Source organism: Bos mutus, chromosome 1 (assembly GCF_027580195.1).
Source record: "Bos mutus isolate GX-2022 chromosome 1, NWIPB_WYAK_1.1, whole genome shotgun sequence".
In the NCBI taxonomy this organism is placed as follows: Eukaryota; Metazoa; Chordata; class Mammalia; order Artiodactyla; family Bovidae; genus Bos; species Bos mutus.
In genome coordinates this window covers 115168994-115193002 of record NC_091617.1, presented here as the reverse complement: position 1 = coordinate 115193002, position 24009 = coordinate 115168994, and the positions used below count along the sequence as shown (strand labels likewise).

The 24009-nt window shown below is 37.5% G+C and overlaps 1 protein-coding gene across 1 annotated transcript; it reads left to right on the top strand.

Annotated features, from left to right (window-relative positions):
- Positions 1 to 351: 351 nt before the first annotated feature.
- On the top strand, positions 352 to 19975 carry LOC102282021 (arylacetamide deacetylase-like 2). Its single transcript, XM_070361808.1, is given in 5 exon segments — positions 352 to 423; positions 4843 to 5065; positions 9824 to 10001; positions 16238 to 16417; positions 19363 to 19975. Coding segments are annotated over 5 exon segments (1266 nt in total).
- Positions 19976 to 24009: the final 4034 nt, after the last annotated feature.

Sequence of the window (24009 nt, the reverse complement as noted above, 5' to 3'; positions counted from 1 at the left end):
AAATGAGCCAAATATTATTAATCTGTTTAATTGAATAAATCATTATGAAGCCCATTTGAATCTGTACAAAACATGGGGAGGTACAATTTCTGCTTATAAACTAAACAATATGCCCACAAGAATTCCAAGACCATACTTTGAAAACCACTCTTTTGTCTACCTTCAATCCTAAATTGCTGGTTTTCAGATTTTTTTGTGACAGTGCCAAAATTTAAACTAAGTTCTACCCCACTGAAAATACCATGCTGTTCTCTCAAATCATGCTGCTACCTGGAGGCCTTATAAATGATATGGACAATAGAAAGTCTGAGGGAGAATGCCTCAGCAGACAATAAATAATCAGAGTAGCGCATGGTACCTGGGAAGTGGCTGTTTATTGTGCTACCCAGAGGAGATGACGGATCTGTCAAACTAGATCCCAAGGTATCTCCTGCCCAAAGTATGCCAAATCACCCCTTGCCCTCAATGCTTCCTTTAATCACAAAAGCTTAACCTTTTCATTCAGTGGATATTAGAGAAAAACAAGTAAGTGCCAACCCTACAGAGAAACTGCCATGTTATTTTCTGAACAGCTTATATATCTTAAACTTCAGAGTTACTACTACAGAGTTTATTACTCTGGCTCATCAAAGCTAGTATATCCTGAAAACATACAACTGTAAAATTCACCTTTTAATTATCAAATGCAAAACAGAATTAAAATATTGTTCATCCAAAATAGAACCAACATTTGTATTTGCTTATAGATGCATTTTATGCCATAAGGGTGGTGTCATCTGCATATTTTATTGATATTATCAATAACCTCAGATATGCAGATGACACCACCCTTACGGCAGAAAGTGAAGAGGAACTCAAAAGCCTCTTGATGAAAGTGAAAGTGGAGAGTGAAAAAGTTGGCTTAAAGCTCAACATTCAGAAAATGAAGATCATGGCATCCGGTCCCACCACTTCATGGGAAATAGATGGGGAAACAGTGGAAACAGTGTCAGACTTTATTTTTCTGGGCTCCAAAATCACTACAGATGGTGACTGCAGCCATGAAATTAAAAGACACTTACTCCTTGGAAGGAAAGTTATGACCAACCTAGATAGCATATTCAAAAGCAGAGACATTACTTTGCCAACAAAGGTTCGTCTAGTTAAGGCTATGGTTTTTCCTGTGGTCATGTATGGATGTGAGAGTTGGACTGTGAAGAAAGCTGAGCGCCGAAGAATTGATGCTTTTGAACTGTGGTGTTGGAGAAGACTCTTGAGAGTCCCTTGGACTGCAAGGAGATCCAACCAGTCCATTCTGAAGGAGATCAGCCCTGGGATTTCTTTGGAAGGAATGATGCTAAAGCTGAAACTCCAGTACTTTGGCCACCTCAAGCGAAGAGTTGACTCATTGGAAAAGACTCTGATGCTGGGAGGGATTGAGGGCAAGAGGAGAAGGGGACGACAGAGGATGAGATGGCTGGATGGCATCACTGACTTGATGGACATGAGTCTGAGTGAACTCCGGGAGTTGGTGATGGACAGGGAGGCCTGGCATGCTGGGACTCATGGGGTCGCAAAGAGTCGGACATGACTGAGCGACTGATATGATCTGATCTGATCTGATAGATGCATTTTACGTGTATATGTGTGAATTATGCTAGCAATTCGTCAATTTCTACTTATTTGTGTAATAATCATTTTGTTAGTGTCATGCCTGAGACTTTTAACATATGTCATGGAGGCAACCATCAGTTCTTGATGAAATGATGTGGAAAAATATAAGTTACACATTCATTTTATTGACAGCAAGAGTAGAAGAAAGAGAGAGCATTAATTTTAAAAGCCAATCGTTCCTTGAAAGAGTATACTTCATCCTTTTATGGCTCAGTTCTTTCAATTGCAGTGAGAAGACTATAAGCACATTGCAGAGTTACTATGAGAATAAGGGAGCAGGTGTTCCAAGATAGCATGTAGTGATATCTAAAATGGTATTAATATTAATAACTGTTTTTTATTCAATAGAGATCTAGTCAGTATCTACTCCAAGATAGGACCTATGAGAAATGAGGGGACAAAAGTAAAAAAAAAGTTGACTTTAAAGTGATATATCTGCTAAATTGAAATTATCTTCACTGTGATTATCTTCATCCAACTATGAAAATATTTGAGAATATTTTCCATACATGTTGTTAATGAAAAAATCTAGGAATTATTGAGCACTTGTGGTGTAGCCTGCCCTACTTTAATTTCCTTGAAAGTATGACTTAACACTTAAAACTGTGCTTTGAACAAGTCAATATTGTTACCCTTACTTTATAATGAGGAAAACAAGACATAAGAAATAAGTAATCCAAAGACATAGAGTTAATAAATTTTAGAATTGGGGATCAAACCCAGACAATCCATATTCAGACTCTACCTCTTTTTATCATTTTGCCAACTTTTAACTTTCCATACAGTTAAATTTCAGTCTTTTGGTTATGTAGTCCTATGTAGTTTAATATAGGTAGAGATTCATGTAACCACTAAGATAATCAAGATATGAAAACATAATCCCTCAAAATTACATTTGTGCTGCCCTTTTTGGGCTTCCCTGGTGGTTCTGTGGTGAAGACTCTGGAGTAAACTCTTTCCCACCCTAAATTCAAGGCAACCACTGATCATTATAAGTCTGTATACTTTGCCTTTTCCATAATATCATATAAATGAGTTCATGCTGCACGGATTTTGAAGCCAGCTTAATGCATTTCACTGGGCATAATGCATTTGAGAGTAATCCACTCATTGAGTATCATAAGTTCAATCCTTTCTAAAGCTGTGTAGTACTCCATTATGTGGATGTATCATGGTTTGTCCTCAGTAAACAGTTGGAAGATAGTTAGGTTGTTCCCACTCTGGAGTGACATGAACAAAAATTTTAATTTCTGTTGAGTCGATGTTTAGAACTAGATGTGCTGGGTCATATTTTAAATGTATACTTAAATTTATAGGAAATTGCCCCAATTTTTTTCCAAAGAAGCTATACAATTTTGCATTCAGACCAGCAATACATCAAAGTTTTAGTTGGTCTAAGTCCTTACTAGCATTTAATATTTTCAGTTTTTCTTTGAAAACCATTCTAATAAGTGTGTCAAAATATATGATTGTGGTATATATTTTCACTTCCTTAGAGATTACAGGTATTGGGTATCTTTTCATGTATTTATTTGTTATTCCATGTTTTTTTTTTGTGTGTGTGTGGTGACATATATGTTTAATCTTTTCTCCATTTGAAAAAAAATATTGTTGATTATTGTGAATTCTTTATATTTGGGATGAAGTAATTTAGCAGATACTTAATTTGCAAATATTTTCTCCCAGTCTGGGACTTCTCATTTTGTTGCCTTGAGTTATATATTCTGTTGAAGTCCTTTTTATCTTTTTCTACAAAAACCTTTTGTTTTTTGATATTATGTGTGTGTGTGAGATCAGTTGTATCTGACCCTTTGCAACCCCGTGGCTTGTAGCCTGCCAGACTCCTCTTTCCATGTAATTTTCCAGGCAAGAATACTGGAGTGGGTCACCATTTCCTCCTCCAGAGAATCTTTCCAACCCAGAAACGGAACCCGCATCTCCTGCATCTCCTGATTTGGCAGGTGGATTCTTGATCACTGAGCCACCTGGGAAGCCTTTAAGCCTCTTAACTTTTTAACCTAACATAAGATCACAAAGGGAGAAGGCAATGGCACCCCACTCCAGTACTGTTGCCTGGAAAATCCCATGGATGGAGGAGCCTGGTAGGCTACAGTCTATGGGGTCGCTAAGAGTCAGACACGACTGAGGGATTTCACTTTCACTTTCCACTTTCATGCATTGGAGAAGGAAATGGCAACCCACTCCAGTGTTCTTGCCTGGAGAATCCCATGGACAGAGAAGCCTGGTAGGCTGCAGTCCATGGGGTCGCACAGAGTCGGACATGACTGAAGTAACTTAGCAGCAGCAGCAGCAAGATCACAAAGATTTTCCCCTATGATATCTTCTAAGAGGTTTGTAGTTTTACTTTTTTGCATTTAGGAATTGGATCCTTTATGAGTTAATTTCTATATAAAGTGTGAGGAATTGATGAGAGTACATTTTTTTGCATATGGATGTCCAATTGCTCCAACACCATTTGTTGAAACACGTTTCTTCATTGAATTGCCTTGTGTCTGTGTCAAAAATATATTGGACATATTTGTGAACTCTGTTCACAAATGAACAGTTATTTCTGAACTGACTTTGTGTTCTTCCCTTAATCTGTGAGTCCATTCTTTCACCAATAATACATTGTATTATCTATTGAATCTCAGGAGTCTTGGAATAAGGTTTTATGAGTCTACCAATCTTATTCTTCATTATCTGAATTGCTTTGACTGTATAATATAATTAATCATCCTTTCCATGTACAAGTTTAAATTTAGCTTATTGGTGACTAAAAATTTTGAAGAAATTTTGCCTGAGATTATAAACTCTCTGAAATTTTAAATAAATAAGTAATGAAATGAAATTAAAATATTCAGAATTTGCATACAGAGAAGTGTAAAATCTTGTTATTCAGATAATTTTTATGATAAAATTTTATAACTTACATTTAAGAAATAAGTAGACCAAAATAAGTTGCATGTAAATTGATAAAAGTTAAATGAATGAGATTACTTAGTTTAAAAACACTACATACTTGAGATTTATTTGGAAGCAACTATAGTTTATGTATTAGGATGTACAATAAGACCTCTAAGGTATTATTATGTTTTTTCTTCTTTTTTGAGTGCATATTTATATGCCTTTGATGTACTAAAAATCAAAATATTTAGTGTTTTAATTTGTTTTTGTTTGTTGTGACAGGCTACATTATTGGAAAAAATACGTCTTAAAAGATTTGATGAATTGTTTTCCATAATAATGAAACTGGACTACACACAACTAATTTCAGATGAAAACATTACAGTGATGGATATAACCTTTAGTGATATTCCAGTACATTTGTACTTGCCAAAAAGGAAGTCGGAATGCCAGAGACCAGCTGTAATTTTTGTTCATGGTGGTGCCTTTGTTTTGGGAAGTTGTAGTAAGTGCTTTTTATATAAGCAAATATGAGTGAGCATGTGTGTTTGTGTGTATTGCACATTATATGTATTTATATTAGAATACATTGTGGTATATATATAATTAGTAGAGTGTTGATATGTTTATAAGTATATATATGTATCATTCGTGGTTCATATATAGGTCTTCATATACTTCTTGGCAAATCATAAAAATATCAGATTATTATAAAAATTATCAAATAAAGTTATACTGACAATGTAAAATGGGAAATTCATTTTGAACATCAAATGGAAAAATAAAATACAACTGAGTAATTAGATCCTCCCATCAAGTCTATTCCCATCTAATGTTTAGAAACGATTCTAAGAAGTACAATGGAATAGCTAAGAAAACTATAGTCATACACATTCTCACAGACACAAAATCAAAGGCGCTCAGACATATCACATAGAGTTCACATACACATATATACACAAAGTTGTTTTTATACTCTTGATATTATTGACTCACCACATAGCACTGAATACAGAGGATATTGTATTAAGGCAATTCAGAATGTAAGATGCAAATAATGACTCCTTTCCTCAAAAAGCCTATAGCGTGAGTCATTATACCCAGGATTTTGACTTTGTGATCTGTTTAACGTTTCAAATTGAAGAAAGTAGGGAAAACCACTAGAACATTCAGGTAGGACCTAAATCAAATCCCTTATGATTATACAGTGGAAGTGAGAAATAGATTTAAGGGCCTAGATCTGATAGATAGAGTGCCTGATGAACTATGGACTGATGTTCGTGACATTGTACAGGAGACAGGAATCAAGACCATCCCCATGGGAAAAAAATGCAAAAAAGCAAAATGGCTGTCTGGGGAGGCCTTACAAATAGCTGTGAAAAGAAGATAAGTGAAAAGCAAAGGAGAAAAGGAAAGATATGAGCATCTGAATGCAGAGTTCCAAAGAATAGCAAGAAGAGATAAGAAAACCTTCCTCAGGGATCAATGCAAAAAAATAGAGGAAAACAACAGAATGGGAAAGACTAGAGATCTCTTCAAGAAAATTAGAGATACCAAGGGAACATTTCATGCAAAGATGGGGCTCGATAAAGGACAGAAATGGTATGGACCTAACAGAAGCAGAAGATATTAAGAAGAGGTGGCAAGAATACACAGAAGAACTGTACAAAAAAGATCTGCATGACCCAGATAATCACGATGGTGTGATCACTGACCTAGAGCCAGACATCCTGGAATGTGAAGTCAAGTGGGCCTTAGAAAGCATCACTACAAACAAAACTAGTGGAGGTGATGGAATTCCAGTTGAGCTATTTCAAATCCTGAAAGATGATGCTGTGAAAGTGTGGCACTCAATATGCCAGCAAATTTGGAAAACTCAGCAGTGGCCACAGGACTGGAAAAGGTCAGTTTTCATTCCAATCCCAAAGAAAGGCAATGCCAAAGAATGCTCAAACTACCACACAATTGCACTCATCTCACACGCTAGTAAAGTAATGCTTAACATTCTCCAAGCCAGGCTCCAGCAACACGTGAACCATGAACTTCCAGATGTTCAAGCTGGTTTTAGAAAAGGCAGAAGACCAGAGACCAAATTGCCAACATCCGCTGGATCATCAAAAAAGCAAGAGAGTTCCAGAAAAACATCTATTTCTGCTTTATTGACTATGCCAAAGCCTTTGACTGTGTGGATCACAATAAACTGGAAAATTCTTCAAGAGATGGGAATACCAGACCATTTGACCTGCCTCTTTAGAAATCTGTATGCAGGTCAGGAAGCAACAGTTAGAACTGGACATGGAACAACAGACTGGTTCCAAATAGGAAAAGGAGTACGTCAAGGCTGTATATTGTCACCCTGCTTATTTAACTTATATGCAGAGTACATTATGAGAAACGCTGGTCTGGAAGAAGCACAAGCTGGAATCAAGATTGCTGGGAGAAATATCAATAACCTCAGATATGCAGATGACACCACCCTTATGGCAGAAAGTGAAGAGGAACTAAAAAGCCTCTTGATGAAAGTGAAAGAGGAGAGTGAAAAAGTTGGTTTAAAACTCAACATTCAGAAAACGAAGATCATGGCATCTGGTCCCATCACTTTATGGCAAATAGATGGGGAAACAGTGGAAACAGTTGTAGACTTCATGTTTTTGGGCTCCAAAATCACTGCAGATGGTGACTGCAGCCATGAAATTAAAAGATGCTTACTCCTTGGAAGGAAAGTTATGACCAACCTAGATAGCATATTCAAAAGCAGAGACATTACTTTGCAAACAAAGGTTTGTCTAGTCAAGGCTATGGTTTTTCCAGTGGTCATATATGGATGTGAAAGTTGGACTGTGAAGAAAGCTGAGCACCGAAGAATGGATGCTTTTGAACTGTGGTGTTGGAGAAGACTCTTGAGAGTCCCTTGGACTGCAAGGAGATCCAACCAGTCCATTCTGAAGGAGATCAGCCCTGGGATTTCTTTGGAAGGAATGATGCTAAAGCTGAAACTCCAGTACTTTGGCCACCTCAAGCGAAGAGTTGACTCATTGGAAAAGACTCTGATACTGGGAGGGATTGGGGGCAGGAGGAGAAGGGGATGACAGAGGATGAGATGGCTGGATGGCATCACTGACTCGATGCACGTGAGTCTGAGTGAACTCCGGGAGTTGGTGATAGACAGAGAGGCCTGGCGTGCTGCAATTCATGGGGTTGCATAAAGTAGGACAGGACTGAGTGACTGAACTGAACTGAACTGAACTAACGTTTCAAAACAACCACGGATGCTACTCTAGTTGGGTGGGTGGTCCAGTTTTATTTGGTTGGTAATCACATTCTTAGGATGGCTAACATTGTCACAGTTTTACAGATAAGGTAGCTACAGAATGGTTCAGTAACTTGTTCCAAGCCCTACTATTAGCAAGCGGTAGAACTTGTGGCCAAATCTAGGCCTGTCAGCAGGAGCCACAGGCTTAACCCTCACATCACTGGTGAGCAATCCCATTCTACCAACAGTGAAGGTGGCTTAAAGATGCTGTTTCTTGTGTGTATTTAGTTTCTATCCTTCATGTCAATGTCACTTCAAACCCTCAGTGCTCTTTCAAGTCTCTCAGCTCCTCCTCTCTCAATTATCAAGGATGTCTGTCCAAATTCAGAATGTTCTGCCCTCCCTCTCTTTGAGTACCTATGTGTCCTTAAAATTATTAACACTGTTTTCATCTTTAATTTCACTTCTTTCTAGTTACGTCCTACAAAATGCACTTTAATCTTTTGGTGAAGTTTAATCTCTATTTTTTTCTGGGATCATATTTCCTCATATTGTTTTGCCTTTAATCCATATTTCTCTTTCTTCTATCTAGAAATGTGTCCTCTCCATTGACACCTAAGCATGTTTCAACCTCTTCTACCTTGATCTTCCTTGCTTCGGAATCTCTCTCTCTCTTTGTAGTCCTCTATCACTCTCTTTATATTTCTCAGGCTCACTTTTATACACTGTGGAATCCATTTTCCCCTTTTCAATAATTCTTTACACTGTGTAATTTGAGAATGACCACTCCTATTTTTTTCCCTGAAACTCTCTAATTGTAAACACATTTCTATAACATTTCACACATGTAGGTGGTTTTCTATTGCTTTTTATTTACAGAGTACACTTTCAAATTTTTTTTTTTTTTTTCAGAAATAACAGCTTGGGACCTCCTAAAAAAGACAGGGATCTTAGGGATTTTTTTGGTTTATGTTAGTAACTTTTATTAGTGTTACATTATCCACTCTTCTCCAAAGGGGCCTGAAAGTGAAAGTGAAAGCGAAAGCGTTCAGTCATGTCTGACTCTGTGATTCCATGGACTGTAGCCTACCAGGCTCCACTGTCCATGGGATTTTCCAGGCAAGAATACTGAGTGGGTGGCCATTTCTTCTCCAGGAGATCTTCCCGACCCAGGGATTGAACCTGGATCTCCTGCATTATAGGCAGACGCTTTACTGTCTGAGCCACCAGGGAATGACAAAGGTGCCTGCTGCTGCTGCTGCTAAGTTGCTTCAGTCATGTCTGACTCTGTGCAACCCCATAGATGACAGCCCACCAGGCTTCGCCGTCCTTGGGATTCTCCAGGCAAGAACACTGGAGTGGGTTGCCATTTCCTTCTCCAACAAAGGGGACTTTAACCTCTGTCATTAGACAGACCTCTGGGAGGCACCACAGGCTGAACATTTTTGGCAATACAGCTGTGATATTTTCTAGAAATGCCTAGGTGCTTAATTATCCATTACACATTTGGGATGCTGTGGGGTTTTTTTGTTTTTTTTTTTTGAGTTGGTGATAAAAATTTAACTTTCCATGTACAAGTTTAAATTTAGCTTATTGGTGACTAAAAATTTTGAAGAAATTTTGCCTGAGATTATAAACTCTCTGAAATTTTAAATAAATAAGTAATGAAATGAAATTAAAATATTCAGAATTTACATACAGAGAAGTGTAAAATCTTGTTATTCAGATAATTTTTATGATAAAATTTTATAACTTACATTTAAGAAATAAGTAGACCAAAATAAGTTGCATGTAAATTGATAAAAGTTAAATGAATGAGATTACTTAGTTTAAAAACACTACATACTTGAGATTTATTTGGAAGCAACTATAGTTTATGTATTAGGATGTACAATAAGACCTCTAAGGTATTATTATGTTTTTCTTCTTTTTGAGTGCATATTTATATGCCTTTGATGTACTAAAAATCAAAATATTTAGTGTTTTAATTTGTTTTTTTTGTTGTGACAGGCTACATTATTGGAAAAATACGTCTTAAAAGATTTGATGAATTATTTTCCATAATAATGAAACTGGACTACACACAACTAATTTCAGATGAAAACATTACAGTGATGGATATAACCTTTAGTGATATTCCAGTACATTTGTACTTGCCAAAAGGAAGTCGGAATGCCAGAGACCAGCTGTAATTTTTGTTCATGGTGGTGCCTTTGTTTTGGGAAGTTGTAGTAAGTGCTTTTATATAAGCAAATATGAGTGAGCATGTGTGTTTGTGTGTATTGCACATTATATGTATTTATATTAGAATACATTGTGGTATATATATAATTAGTAGAGTGTTGATATGTTTATAAGTATATATATGTATCATTCGTGGTTCATATATAGGTCCTCATATACTTCTTGGCAAATCATAAAAAATATCAGATTATTATAAAAATTATCAAATAAAGTTATACTGACAATGTAAAATGGGAAATTCATTTTGAACATCAAATGGAAAAATAAAATACAACTGAGTAATTAGATCCTCCCATCAAGTCTATTCCCATCTAATGTTTAGAAACGATTCTAAGAAGTACAATGGAATAGCTAAGAAAACTATAGTCATACACATTCTCACAGACACAAAATCAAAGGCGCTCAGACATATCACATAGAGTTCACATACACATATATACACAAAGTTGTTTTTATACTCTTGATATTATTGACTCACCACATAGCACTGAATACAGAGGATATTGTATTAAGGCAATTCAGAATGTAAGATGCAAATAATGACTCCTTTCCTCAAAAGCCTATAGCGTGAGTCATTATACCCAGGATTTTGACTTTGTGATCTGTTTAACGTTTCAAATTGAAGAAAGTAGGGAAAACCACTAGAACATTCAGGTAGGACCTAAATCAAATCCCTTATGATTATACAGTGGAAGTGAGAAATAGATTTAAGGGCCTAGATCTGATAGATAGAGTGCCTGATGAACTATGGACTGATGTTCGTGACATTGTACAGGAGACAGGAATCAAGACCATCCCCATGGGAAAAAAATGCAAAAAAGCAAAATGGCTGTCTGGGGAGGCCTTACAAATAGCTGTGAAAAGAAGATAAGTGAAAAGCAAAGGAGAAAAGGAAAGATATGAGCATCTGAATGCAGAGTTCCAAAGAATAGCAAGAAGAGATAAGAAAACCTTCCTCAGGGATCAATGCAAAAAAATAGAGGAAAACAACAGAATGGGAAAGACTAGAGATCTCTTCAAGAAAATTAGAGATACCAAGGGAACATTTCATGCAAAGATGGGCTCGATAAAGGACAGAAATGGTATGGACCTAACAGAAGCAGAAGATATTAAGAAGAGGTGGCAAGAATACACAGAAGAACTGTACAAAAAAGATCTGCATGACCCAGATAATCACGATGGTGTGATCACTGACCTAGAGCCAGACATCCTGGAATGTGAAGTCAAGTGGGCCTTAGAAAGCATCACTACAAACAAAACTAGTGGAGGTGATGGAATTCCAGTTGAGCTATTTCAAATCCTGAAAGATGATGCTGTGAAAGTGTGGCACTCAATATGCCAGCAAATTTGGAAAACTCAGCAGTGGCCACAGGACTGGAAAAGGTCAGTTTTCATTCCAATCCCAAAGAAAGGCAATGCCAAAGAATGCTCAAACTACACACAATTGCACTCATCTCACACGCTAGTAAAGTAATGCTTAACATTCTCCAAGCCAGGCTCCAGCAACACGTGAACCATGAACTTCCAGATGTTCAAGCTGGTTTTAGAAAAGGCAGAAGACCAGAGACCAAATTGCCAACATCCGCTGGATCATCAAAAAAGCAAGAGAGTTCCAGAAAAACATCTATTTCTGCTTTATTGACTATGCCAAAGCCTTTGACTGTGTGGATCACAATAAACTGGAAAATTCTTCAAGAGATGGGAATACCAGACCATTTGACCTGCCTCTTTAGAAATCTGTATGCAGGTCAGGAAGCAACAGTTAGAACTGGACATGGAACAACAGACTGGTTCCAAATAGGAAAAGGAGTACGTCAAGGCTGTATATTGTCACCCTGCTTATTTAACTTATATGCAGAGTACATTATGAGAAACGCTGGTCTGGAAGAAGCACAAGCTGGAATCAAGATTGCTGGGAGAAATATCAATAACCTCAGATATGCAGATGACACCACCCTTATGGCAGAAAGTGAAGAGGAACTAAAAAGCCTCTTGATGAAAGTGAAAGAGGAGAGTGAAAAAGTTGGTTTAAAACTCAACATTCAGAAAACGAAGATCATGGCATCTGGTCCCATCACTTTATGGCAAATAGATGGGAAACAGTGGAAACAGTTGTAGACTTCATGTTTTTGGGCTCCAAAATCACTGCAGATGGTGACTGCAGCCATGAAATTAAAAGATGCTTACTCCTTGGAAGGAAAGTTATGACCAACCTAGATAGCATATTCAAAAGCAGAGACATTACTTTGCAAACAAAGGTTTGTCTAGTCAAGGCTATGGTTTTTCCAGTGGTCATATATGGATGTGAAAGTTGGACTGTGAAGAAAGCTGAGCACCGAAGAATGGATGCTTTTGAACTGTGGTGTTGAGAAGACTCTTGAGAGTCCCTTGGACTGCAAGGAGATCCAACCAGTCCATTCTGAAGGAGATCAGCCCTGGGATTTCTTTGGAAGGAATGATGCTAAAGCTGAAACTCCAGTACTTTGGCCACCTCAAGCGAAGAGTTGACTCATTGGAAAAGACTCTGATACTGGGAGGGATTGGGGCAGGAGGAGAAGGGGATGACAGAGGATGAGATGGCTGGATGGCATCACTGACTCGATGCACGTGAGTCTGAGTGAACTCCGGGAGTTGGTGATAGACAGAGAGGCCTGGCGTGCTGCAATTCATGGGGTTGCATAAAGTAGGACAGGACTGAGTGACTGAACTGAACTGAACTGAACTAACGTTTCAAAACAACCACGGATGCTACTCTAGTTGGGTGGGTGGTCCAGTTTTATTTGGTTGGTAATCACATTCTTAGGATGGCTAACATTGTCACAGTTTTACAGATAAGGTAGCTACAGAATGGTTCAGTAACTTGTTCCAAGCCCTACTATTAGCAAGCGGTAGAACTTGTGGCCAAATCTAGGCCTGTCAGCAGGAGCCACAGGCTTAACCCTCACATCACTGGTGAGCAATCCCATTCTACCAACAGTGAAGGTGGCTTAAAGATGCTGTTTCTTGTGTGTATTTAGTTTCTATCCTTCATGTCAATGTCACTTCCAAACCCTCAGTGCTCTTTCAAGTCTCTCAGCTCCTCCTCTCTCAATTATCAAGGATGTCTGTCCAAATTCAGAATGTTCTGCCCTCCCTCTCTTTGAGTACCTATGTGTCCTTAAAATTATTAACACTGTTTTCATCTTTAATTTCACTTCTTTCTAGTTACGTCCTACAAAATGCACTTTAATCTTTTGGTGAAGTTTAATCTCTATTTTTTTCTGGGATCATATTTCCTCATATTGTTTTGCCTTTAATCCATATTTCTCTTTCTTCTATCTAGAAATGTGTCCTCTCCATTGACACCTAAGCATGTTTCAACCTCTTCTACCTTGATCTTCCTTTGGAATCTCTCTCTCTCTTTGTAGTCCTCTATCACTCTCTTTATATTTCTCAGGCTCACTTTTATACACTGTGGAATCCATTTTCCCCTTTTCAATAATTCTTTACACTGTGTAATTTGAGAATGACCACTCCTATTTTTTTCCCTGAAACTCTCTAATTGTAAACACATTTCTATAACATTTCACACATGTAGGTGGTTTTCTATTGCTTTTTATTTACAGAGTACACTTTCAAATTTTTTTTTTTTTTTTTTCATTTCAGAAATAACAGCTTGGGACCTCCTAAAAAGACAGGGATCTTAGGGATTTTTTTGGTTTATGTTAGTAACTTTTATTAGTGTTACATTATCCACTCTTCTCCAAAGGGGCCTGAAAGTGAAAGTGAAAGCGAAAGCGTTCAGTCATGTCTGACTCTGTGATTCCATGGACTGTAGCCTACCAGGCTCCACTGTCCATGGGATTTTCCAGGCAAGAATACTGAGTGGGTGGCCATTTCTTCTCCAGGAGATCTTCCCGACCCAGGGATTGAACCTGGATCTCCTGCATTATAGGCAGACGCTTTACTGTCTGAGCCACCAGGGAATGACAAAGGTGCCTGCTGCTGCTGCTGCTAAGTTGCTTCAGTCATGTCTGACTCTGTGCAACCCCATAGATGACAGCCCACCAGGGCCGCGTCCTTGGGATTCTCCAGGCAAGAACACTGGAGTGGGTTGCCATTTCCTTCTCCAACAAAGGGGACTTTAACCTCTGTCATTAGACAGACCTCTGGGAGGCACCACAGGCTGAACATTTTTGGCAATACAGCTGTGATATTTTCTAGAAATGCCTAGGTGCTTAATTATCCATTACACATTTGGGATGCTGTGGGGTTTTTTTGTTTTTTTTTTTTGAGTTGGTGATAAAAAATTTAATTTTATAAATATTCTTTTTAAAAAATGAACTGCAGTTGATTTCAGAGAAGGGCATGGCAACCCACTCCAGTATTCTTGCCTGGAGAATCCCATGGACAGAGGAGCCTGGTGGGCTACAGTCCATGGGGTCGCAAAGAGTCGGACACGGCTGAAGCAACTTAGCATGCACACATGCAATTGACTTATAATATTGTGTTAGTTTCAAGTATACAGCAGAGTGATTAGTTATGCACAGTTTTTCAGATTATTTTCCATTATAGGTTATTATAAGATGTTGGTTATATAGATATTCTTATGGAGGACCATCAGATGAAAATATTGGAACCATCTGGGAGTTTATAGTCATTCAAAATGAGAGAACATAAGTGCTCATGATTTTTGCCCAAATTTCCAACAATATGCAGCAAAGACTGGGAAATAACCAGTCCTTTATGACCTATTTAGACATTCTCTGTACTCCATCTTCAGGATGATTTTTTTCCCCATTTTTCCTATCAATTAAATAGTACAGAAATTTCCTTAGAGACTTCTAGCCCAATAGTGAATAGAGAATATAGTGGAATTTCTTGGTATATGAGAACTTAAGTAGATTGACTATAACATACAAGTGAAACCAGTGCTGTCCTACTCATCATTGCTGCCTTAGAGCAACCAGAACCTAGATGTTTTCAGAGACTTCTAATCTATAATAATTAGAATATTCTCCCTTTCACTTAATAATTTTAACCTAGTATACCATTTTATTATCTTAGATACTTTTAAATGGTAATATGTATTGTACTTATCTTAAGAATTCCATCAGTTATTTCTGATATTTGTGTTTTTTTAATCCTGAAGAGAATTTAAAGTAATAGTATATTTTTATATGTTCTTTAGTTTATACTATATTTAAAATATATTTCAGATATTTTAGATATAGATTGTTGTTGTTCAGTCTCCCAGTTCAGCATCTGACCCAGTTGCTACCCAGTTGGACTGCAGCATGCCAGGCCTTCTTGTCCTTTACTATCTTCTGGTGAGATAGATTACAGTATGACAAAATTGCAAGGGTTATCTGTCCAGAATGCAATGGTTAGTAGTTATATTATTAACTCACCAATTCAAATTTGTAGTAAGATTACCAGTATAAGTAGAAATAAAAAAATAGTAAGACAACCCAATAGAGCTTGCCCCAATAGTAGACCAATAAACTATAGAGAGATATAGATATAGTTGTTCACATTAACAGATGCTCTAATAATTTGCCTTAAAATAATTTTGACAGTTGTTACACAAGATCACTTACTGTACTTCAATATCAAATTTCAAAACTTTTCTTTTGAATTACGTTTGCAGGTCATATGTAAGCTCATACTCATGTATTCACCTTATGATATGTTTTCATAATAGAACATGCTATTTTATAGAATTTTTACCTAAATAAAATTTCTAACATAAGACATCTACAAATCATTCATTCTCAGATTTGCTGCTTTGAAAATCTAGTGTGCACTCTTCACATGGTTGTGAAAATATTTGCTACCAACTGCATTTGAGAATCTAATAAATGCTACAGAGAGATCATCTCCCCTATTGATTATCTCCCCTACTGAAAAATTTATATACAGTGTTCTGAGGATGAAGACATAATCTTTATCTCTCTCAAGTCCCCATTGAACAGGACATTTGAAAAAAAACTTTATCAAAGAATCTACATTTTATTTGAAAAACAAGTTAGTAGTAAGCCTAGGTATGATTGGCGAAATTAAAGGAAATTAAAGATTCAAAACAGGGTCAATTTTCTTCTCTGGACCTACTGATTGTATTGAGAGATACCTCAATATATGCAACTGAAGTTTAATCATATATGCTTTTCTTTCTTTCTTTTTTTTTTTCCTTGTCTGAAGTTATAGATTAGGTCATCAATATCAATTTCCTGTTGCCCATGAAGATGTTTCTGTGGTCAAATTCTTTCTACAAGATAAAATTCTTGCAAAATATGGAGTGGATCCCACTTGAGTCTGCATTTCAGGTGATAGTGCTGGGGGTTTAATTGCAGCAACAGTGGCTCAACTGGTATGTTTTATGTGTTATATGTTATACTTATTTATAACACATACTATAACTCTAACACAAAAGTGTCATTTTGTTAGAATGTTTTTAATGAATTTATATTTTAAACTGCTAAATGGAAAAACCAACAACAAAGAAACCTGTCCTTTTACATAACTTTACCTTTAGATAATGTGGCTCTAAAGCATTGAAGGAAAAAAAATATACTTGTAAATAAACCTCCTAATTTAATCACCAATTTTGAGGGAAATAAAACATGTCTAGGAACCATTTTTAACGTGATAAACAGATTTGTTCTCCTTGCTGCTGCCGCTGCTTTGTCGCTTCAGTTGTGTCCAACTCTTTGTGACCCTATGGACCATCACCCTCCAGGCTCCTCTGTCCATGGGATTCTCTAGGCAAAAGTACTTGAGTGGGTTGCCATACCCTCCTCCAGGGGATCTTCCAGACCCAGGGATTGAACTCGGGTCTCTTGCATTGCAGGCAAATTCTTTATCACTGAGCCACCAGGGAAGCCTGTTGTTCTCTTTAAGTAAACTGTACAGTCTACCAAGCACTTGGGATTATTGTAGTTCATGTATTTCAGTGGAATGTGAGGAGATAACATTTGGGCCACATGTCATGCTTACATGGAAGAATCACTACAGTAATAAAAAAGAAAAATGGCCATTTTTACAGCGTTCAAACCCTTGCTGCTGTTCATTGTTCAGTTACCAAATCATTTCTGACCCTTCTTGACCCCATGGACTGCAGTACACCAGGCCTTCTTGTCCCTTATTATATCCCAGAGTTTGTCCAAGTTCATGTCCATTGTATCGATGATGCCATCCAACCATCTCATCCTCTGTCACCCTCTTCTTCTGCCTTCGGTCTTTACCAGCATCAGAGTTTTTCCCAATGTGTTGGCTATTTATATTAGGTGGCCAGAGTATTGAAGCATCAGTATTTAAGGTTGATTTCCTTTGGGATTGACTGGTTTGATCTTCTTGCTGTCCAAGGGATGCTCAAGAGGCTTCTCCAGCATCCCAGTTGGAAAACATCAATTATTTGGGCTTCCCTGATAGCTCAGTTGGTAAAGAATCCACCTGCAATTCAGGAGACCCCAGTTTGATTCCAGGGTCAGGGAGATCCCCTGGAGAAGGGAAAGGCTACCCACTCCAGTATTCTGGCCTGGAGAATTCCATGGACTGGATAGTCCATGGGGTCTCAAAGAGTCAGGCACGACTGAGCGACTTTCACTTTCACTGCCTTCTCTATGAAAAAATCTTTGCTATGTGCAATTAAATAATAGCAGCCCACAATAACTAATATATTTGAAAAAGGAATTCAGTAGAATATCTTCTTACTTACAAAACTAATTTTTTTGAACAAAACTGACTTAATAAGAGGGATACCTATCTTTAAAACCAGTAGGATCTTCTAACTCCTCTTGTAGGATCACTTTTGCTACTAGCCTGAGAAGGTATTGGTTGAGTCTCTCTGTCTCATTTTTGTTTATGTGTGTGCAGTTGTTCTTCCACTCTGCTTATGAGATGAGCCAGCTGGTTTAGAAAATAATGTGTCTGAGGGCACTGGGATGTGATCAAGGGCATAAGAGAGATTACGTTAGAGAAATTTGTCTTTCCTCATTTTCCGCTTTGGAACTGTGGCACCCATTATACCGTGAGTGTGCAGTTTCAGTTGGTTGGCTAACATGTCCCCTTGTGAGGTTCCACTGGGATTATTTTCAATTAATTCTCTCATTTGGTATGTCAGCTACTTTGATGAGGGGTTAACTTTAAGAAAGGCCCTCCAGATACTGAGATTTTCGTGTGGAGTGGCAGCTGGTATATTTATTTCTATAGATGTCATTAAGAAGGTTGATCTGTGTCTAGGCTCCTCAGAGGTTAATTGTAGGTTTTCTTCTGTACAGCATAGAAGTAAAAGAAAGGGGAAGGGAAATGTATGATGGCCCTTCTCACCCCATAGCTGAAATCTCAGGATCTCTTATCTCTACAAGAAAGAGAATCTCCAAATACATGCTGCATGAAGGTGAGTTGTATATTAGGAATATTTCCTTTAACTTGATAGAATTCCTTTTGAATTTAGATAATGTGAATTTGGATATTGATATCCTGTTGCTGTATTCATTTTTTTCTTCTCACTTAGGTCACTTTAGGTCAAAAATGATTTTCAATATAGGTAACTTTTCATCTTTCCTATGTTATGCTATGCTATGCTAAGTCGCTTCAGTCGTGTCCGACTCTGTGCGACCCCATAGACGGCAGCCAACCAAGCTCCGCCGTCCCTGGGATTCTCCAGGCAAGAATACTGGAGTGGGTTGCCATTTCCTTCTCCAATGCAGGAAAGAGAAAAGTGAAAGTGAAGTCGCTTAGTCGTGTCCGACTCTTAGCGACCCCATGGACTGCAGCCCACTAGGCTCCTCTGTCCATGGATCTTCCAGGCAAGAGTACTGGAGTGGGGTGCCATTGCCTTCTCCTCATCTTTCCTAGGAATCACATAATTATTTTTTTATTTGGTGGTTCCCTGGTGACTCAGTCGGTAAAGAGTCTGCCTGCAATGCGGGACACCTCGGTTCAATCCCTGGGTTGAGAAGATCTCCTGGAAAAGGAAATAACAACCCACTCCAATATTCTTGCCTGGAGAATTCCTTGGACAGAAGAGCCTGGTGGGCTACAGTCCTTGGGATCACAAAGAGTCAGATGCAACTGAGTGACTAACTGTAACTTACATATATGAATAGATGCATGCGTGTATATGTGTGCATCATTACTTTAGTGATGAAAGTGGGATGACACATTTTAATGCCCTATGAAGTATAAATATGATGATGAAAATAATTACTAGGAACTATATCATTTTTATAATTATTTACATCATCACAGCTGATATGATTGGAGGAAAGGCTGCTACTGCTGTAGTTTTGAAGCCTTTGATTCATTCACAGTTTATTATACAGTTTTTTTCGGATACAGAATGATCCAGAATTCAAAAATAAACTGAAAGCACAAGCTTTAATTTACCCTGGCTTACAGGTCCTTGATATCTCCATTCCTTCTCACAGAAAAAATGAGCACGGTCCATTTCTGTCAAAGAAACTGGCATTAGAACTTGCATGCCTGTATTTGACTCAGGATAAAGCACTCCCTCAGGCAATGACGGAAAATCAACACATGCCTCATGGGCCAAGGCATCTGTTCAACCCGGTTAACTGGAGTACCTTCCTTCCTGAAGAGTATAAGAGGAACCATATATATACAGAACCAATTCTTGGAAGACTCAATCCTTTGTATTCAGCACTTTTGGATAGTAGGTTATCACTCTTGGCTGTCAATGATTCCCAGCTGCAAAATTTGCCCATAACTTACATCCTCACCTGTCAACATGATATTATAAGAGATGATGGGCTTATGTATGTCTCATGAATTCAAAATGTTGGAGTTAAAGTTTCTCATGACTATATGGAGGATGGAATCCATGGAGCTTTATCATTCATGTCTTCGCCAATTTATTTACAGCTAGGCATTAGGATAAAAGATAAGTATATTAATTGGCTAGAAGAAAATCTATAAATAATACATATAGCTAGCTAATCAGTTATAGTCTACAGGATATATTTTGAGATTTGTGAGTTTAAGGAACAATATCACAATTTTAGCTTTGGATAAATTTAGGTTTAAATCAAAGCAAAATAACTATGTATCTTTGAAAAAATTAGTTTCCCTAATCTTAAATCTTGCTACAGTGAAGACTTCTGCTATATTTATCCTAATATATATCATTTATTTTCCCTGACACATGGTAAATATTCACCAATCATAGTAAAGTATAAAAACAAAGTATGATTATAGGCAAAATATACACAATAGTTTCAAGACAGTTACAGGAATGGTAGTGGTAAGTGAGGATAAGTTTTAAGGAAAAAAAAAAACTTGTAGTTTTCTTTAGATAGGGTTGGGTCATGCTATCTTCAAGTCATTTTGTCAATTAATCATCCATACATTAATTTTATGCACTCTGTAAACTGTTAGTTTTCTTTCATTCATTTAATACAGAAGTCTGCTTTCAGGCATGTTATTGTTGTTCAGTTGCTAAGTCATGTCCGACTTTTTGCTATCCCATGTACTGCGGCTTGCCAGGTTTCCCAGTCCTTTACTATCTCCCACAGTTTACTTAAATTCATGTCCATTGAGTCAGTGATGTTTTCTAACCTACTCATCCTCTCCCTCCTTCTCTTTTTGCCTTCAATCTTTTCCAGCATCTGGGACATTTCCAATGAGTCAGCTCATCACATCAGGTGGCCAAAGTATTGGAGTTTCAGCTTCAGTGAATCAGTCCTTTGAACGAATATTCAGGGTTGATTTCCTTTGGTTTCAAACCAGGTTTGACTGGTTTGACCTCCTTGCAGTCCAAGGGACTCCCAAGAGTCTTCTCCAGCATCACAGCTTGAAAGCATCAACTCTTCAGCATTCAGCCTTCTTTGTGGTCCAACTCTCACATCTGTACATCACTACTGGAAAAGCCACAGCTTTGATTATATGAACCTTTGTTGGCAAAGTATAACTTTGCTTTTTAATACACTCTCCAGGCTGGTCATAACTTTCCTCCTGAGGAGCAAGCATCTTCTAATTTCATGGCTGCAATCACCATCTGCAGTAATTTTGGAGCCCAAGAAAAGAAATCTGTCACTGCCTCTACTTTTCCCCCCTTTTATTTGCCATGAAGTGATGGGACCAGATGCCATGATTTTAGTTTTTTGAATGTTGCATTTTAAGCCAGCTTTTTCACTCTCCTCTTTCATCTTCATCAAGAAGCTCTTTATTTCCTTTTCACTTTCTGCCATTAGAGTGGTATCATCTGTATATCCAAGGTTGTTGATATTTCTCCCATCAATCTTAATTCCAGCTTCTGATTCATCCAGCATGGCATTTTGAATAATTTACTCTGCATATAAGTTTAATAAGCACAGTGACAATATACAGCCTTGTCATACTCCTTTCCCAATTTGAATCAGTTAGTTGTTCCATGTAATGTTCTAACTCTTCTTGACTCGCATATGGATTTCTTAGGAGACAGGTAAAGAGGTCTCATATTCCCATCTCTTCAAGAATTCTCCAGTTTTTTTGTGAGCCACACAGTCAAAGGCTTTGGCATAGTCAATGAAATAGAAGTAGATGTTTTTTTGGAATTCCCTTGCTTTTCATATGATCCCTACTTTCTTCAATTTAAGCCTGAATTTTGCAATAAGGAACTGATGATCTGAGCCACAATCAGCTCCAAGGCTTGTTTTTACTGACTGTAAAGAGCTTCTCCATTTTCTGCTATAAAAATTATGATCAATCTGACTTCAGTATTGATCAATCTGACTTCATCCCATTTGGGATGTCCATGTGTAGAGTCATCTTTGTTACTGGAAAAGGGTGTTTGCTATGACCAGTGTTTTCTATTGAGAAAACTCTGTTAGCCTTTGTCCTGCTTCATTTTGTACTCCAAGGCCAAACTTGCCTGTTACTCCAGGTATCTCTTGACTTCCTGCTTTTGCATTCCAAATCCCCATGAAGAAAAGGACATTTTTTATGGTATTAGTTCTAGAAGGTCTTTTAGGTCTTCATAGAACATTCAATTTCAGCTTCTTTGGCATCAGTGACTGGGTATAGACTCGGATTACTGTGATATTGAATGGTTTGTCTTGGAAACTGACAGATCATTCTGTCATTTTAGAGATTGCCCCCACATACTGCATTTTGGGCTCTGTTGACTATGAAGGCTACTCCATTTTTTCTATGGGATTCTTGTGCACAATAGTAGATATAATGATATTCTGAATTAAATTTTCCCATACCTGTCCATGTTAGTTCACTGATTCTTTTTTTTTTTTTTTAGACTAGTCAAGTGCAGTAGTGAGAAGGGGGGAAGAGTAGAACGAGGAGTTTGATCTGTAACTGACTGTGAACAATCAATTGAGACAACTCACTACCTTCGGACCAGCCAGTTCACTGATTCTTAAGATGTTGATATTCACTCCTGACATCTCCTGCTTGACCACATTCAATTTACCTTGATTCATGGGCCTAACAATCCAGGTTCCTATGTAATATTGTTCCTTACAGCATTGGGGTTCATTTTTATCATGAGACACATCCACAACTGACTGTCATTTTTGCTTTGGCCCAACCGCTTCTTCCTTTCAGTAGCTATTAGTAATTGCCCTCCACTCTTCCCCAGTGGCATATTGGACACCCTCCAACCTGGGGGGGAGTCATCTTCTAGTGTCATATCTTTTTGCCTTTTTTGCTGTTCATGGGGTTCTCACAGCAAGAATATAGGAATTGTTTTCCATTCCCTCCTCCAGTGGACCATGTTTTGTCAGAACTCTCTTCTATGACCCATCTATTTTGGATGGCTCTGCATGGCATGGCTCATAGTATCAGTGAATTATGCAAGCCCCTTTGCCATGACAAGGCTGTGATCCAAGAAAGGGGCTTTCAGGTATATTATGGAAAAGGCCAACATCTGCATCTAAAGTTAAATATCTAACCCTTACTTAAAGGTTTAGAAATGTCAACTTCAAGGTAGAGAGTTACTGTGTCAATATCTATTTATTGATTAATTATCCAAGATATTCTCTCACCAATTGTACATGGACATGAGAATTATTTATTGTTTTATTTTGAACTTCTGGAGTGAATCATTTATTCTCACAGGGAGCTTTATAATAGAAAGATATTTAAGCTGATGATCTCTGCATCTATTGACTTTCCTTTGATAATGGGGCCCACACTCATGTTAGTCTATGTGAACCTCACAACTAAAATTTATTCCCATTAGGGGACATCTTAAGTAGTGTCTAATATTCTGAGATCCTTGTGATGCTACTCTTTGCATGTTGTTGTTTTCTCTGTTCTGTGTCAGTTTTGGAAGCTGAGTAAATTTGGTGCTGGGTAAGTGTAATTGTGTTTCATTCATTTGATTGATAATCTAATTCCAAAACACATTGCTGGAGTCTACAGCTTTACTATTTGCCTTTTGGTCATCTTAACACATAATCTGTTTTCTCATCTTTCAGCACAACCCACCAAATTAGAATCTTCTCTGAAATCCAAACATTGAGTTATTACATCAGGTTCCCAAAGTGGTAATTAATATGTTTTCTTTGGTATTACTTGTCTTGTATGTTCGAAATAACATCCTATTCAATAATCATCTGTTTGTGTATTTTTTAAAAGAGAGAGACATTATTCAAAAGTATCATCATAAACCAGACTTGACAAAAATTTGTTTGCCTGAATCAATCAATAATCATTAGAATCATGTGAGTAGGCAGTTTGTGCTTGTTTTGTAATCATTAATTTTTTAAATTACAAAACTTAATATAAAGCACTGTAGCTATTAATATTACAAAATAGCAAGTTGATGTGTATAATTAATTAATTATATATAATTAATTAATTAATATACACAATTAATGCTATAGTGACTGGAAAGTGATAGGTCTGTGCTATTGAGGGTACTTTTCAGGCTATCAAAAAATTATGACTCTCAAGCAGATATAAAAATGAACATACGTTAAACACTATATTTTAATTCATTCAGTGAGGAAACCAGG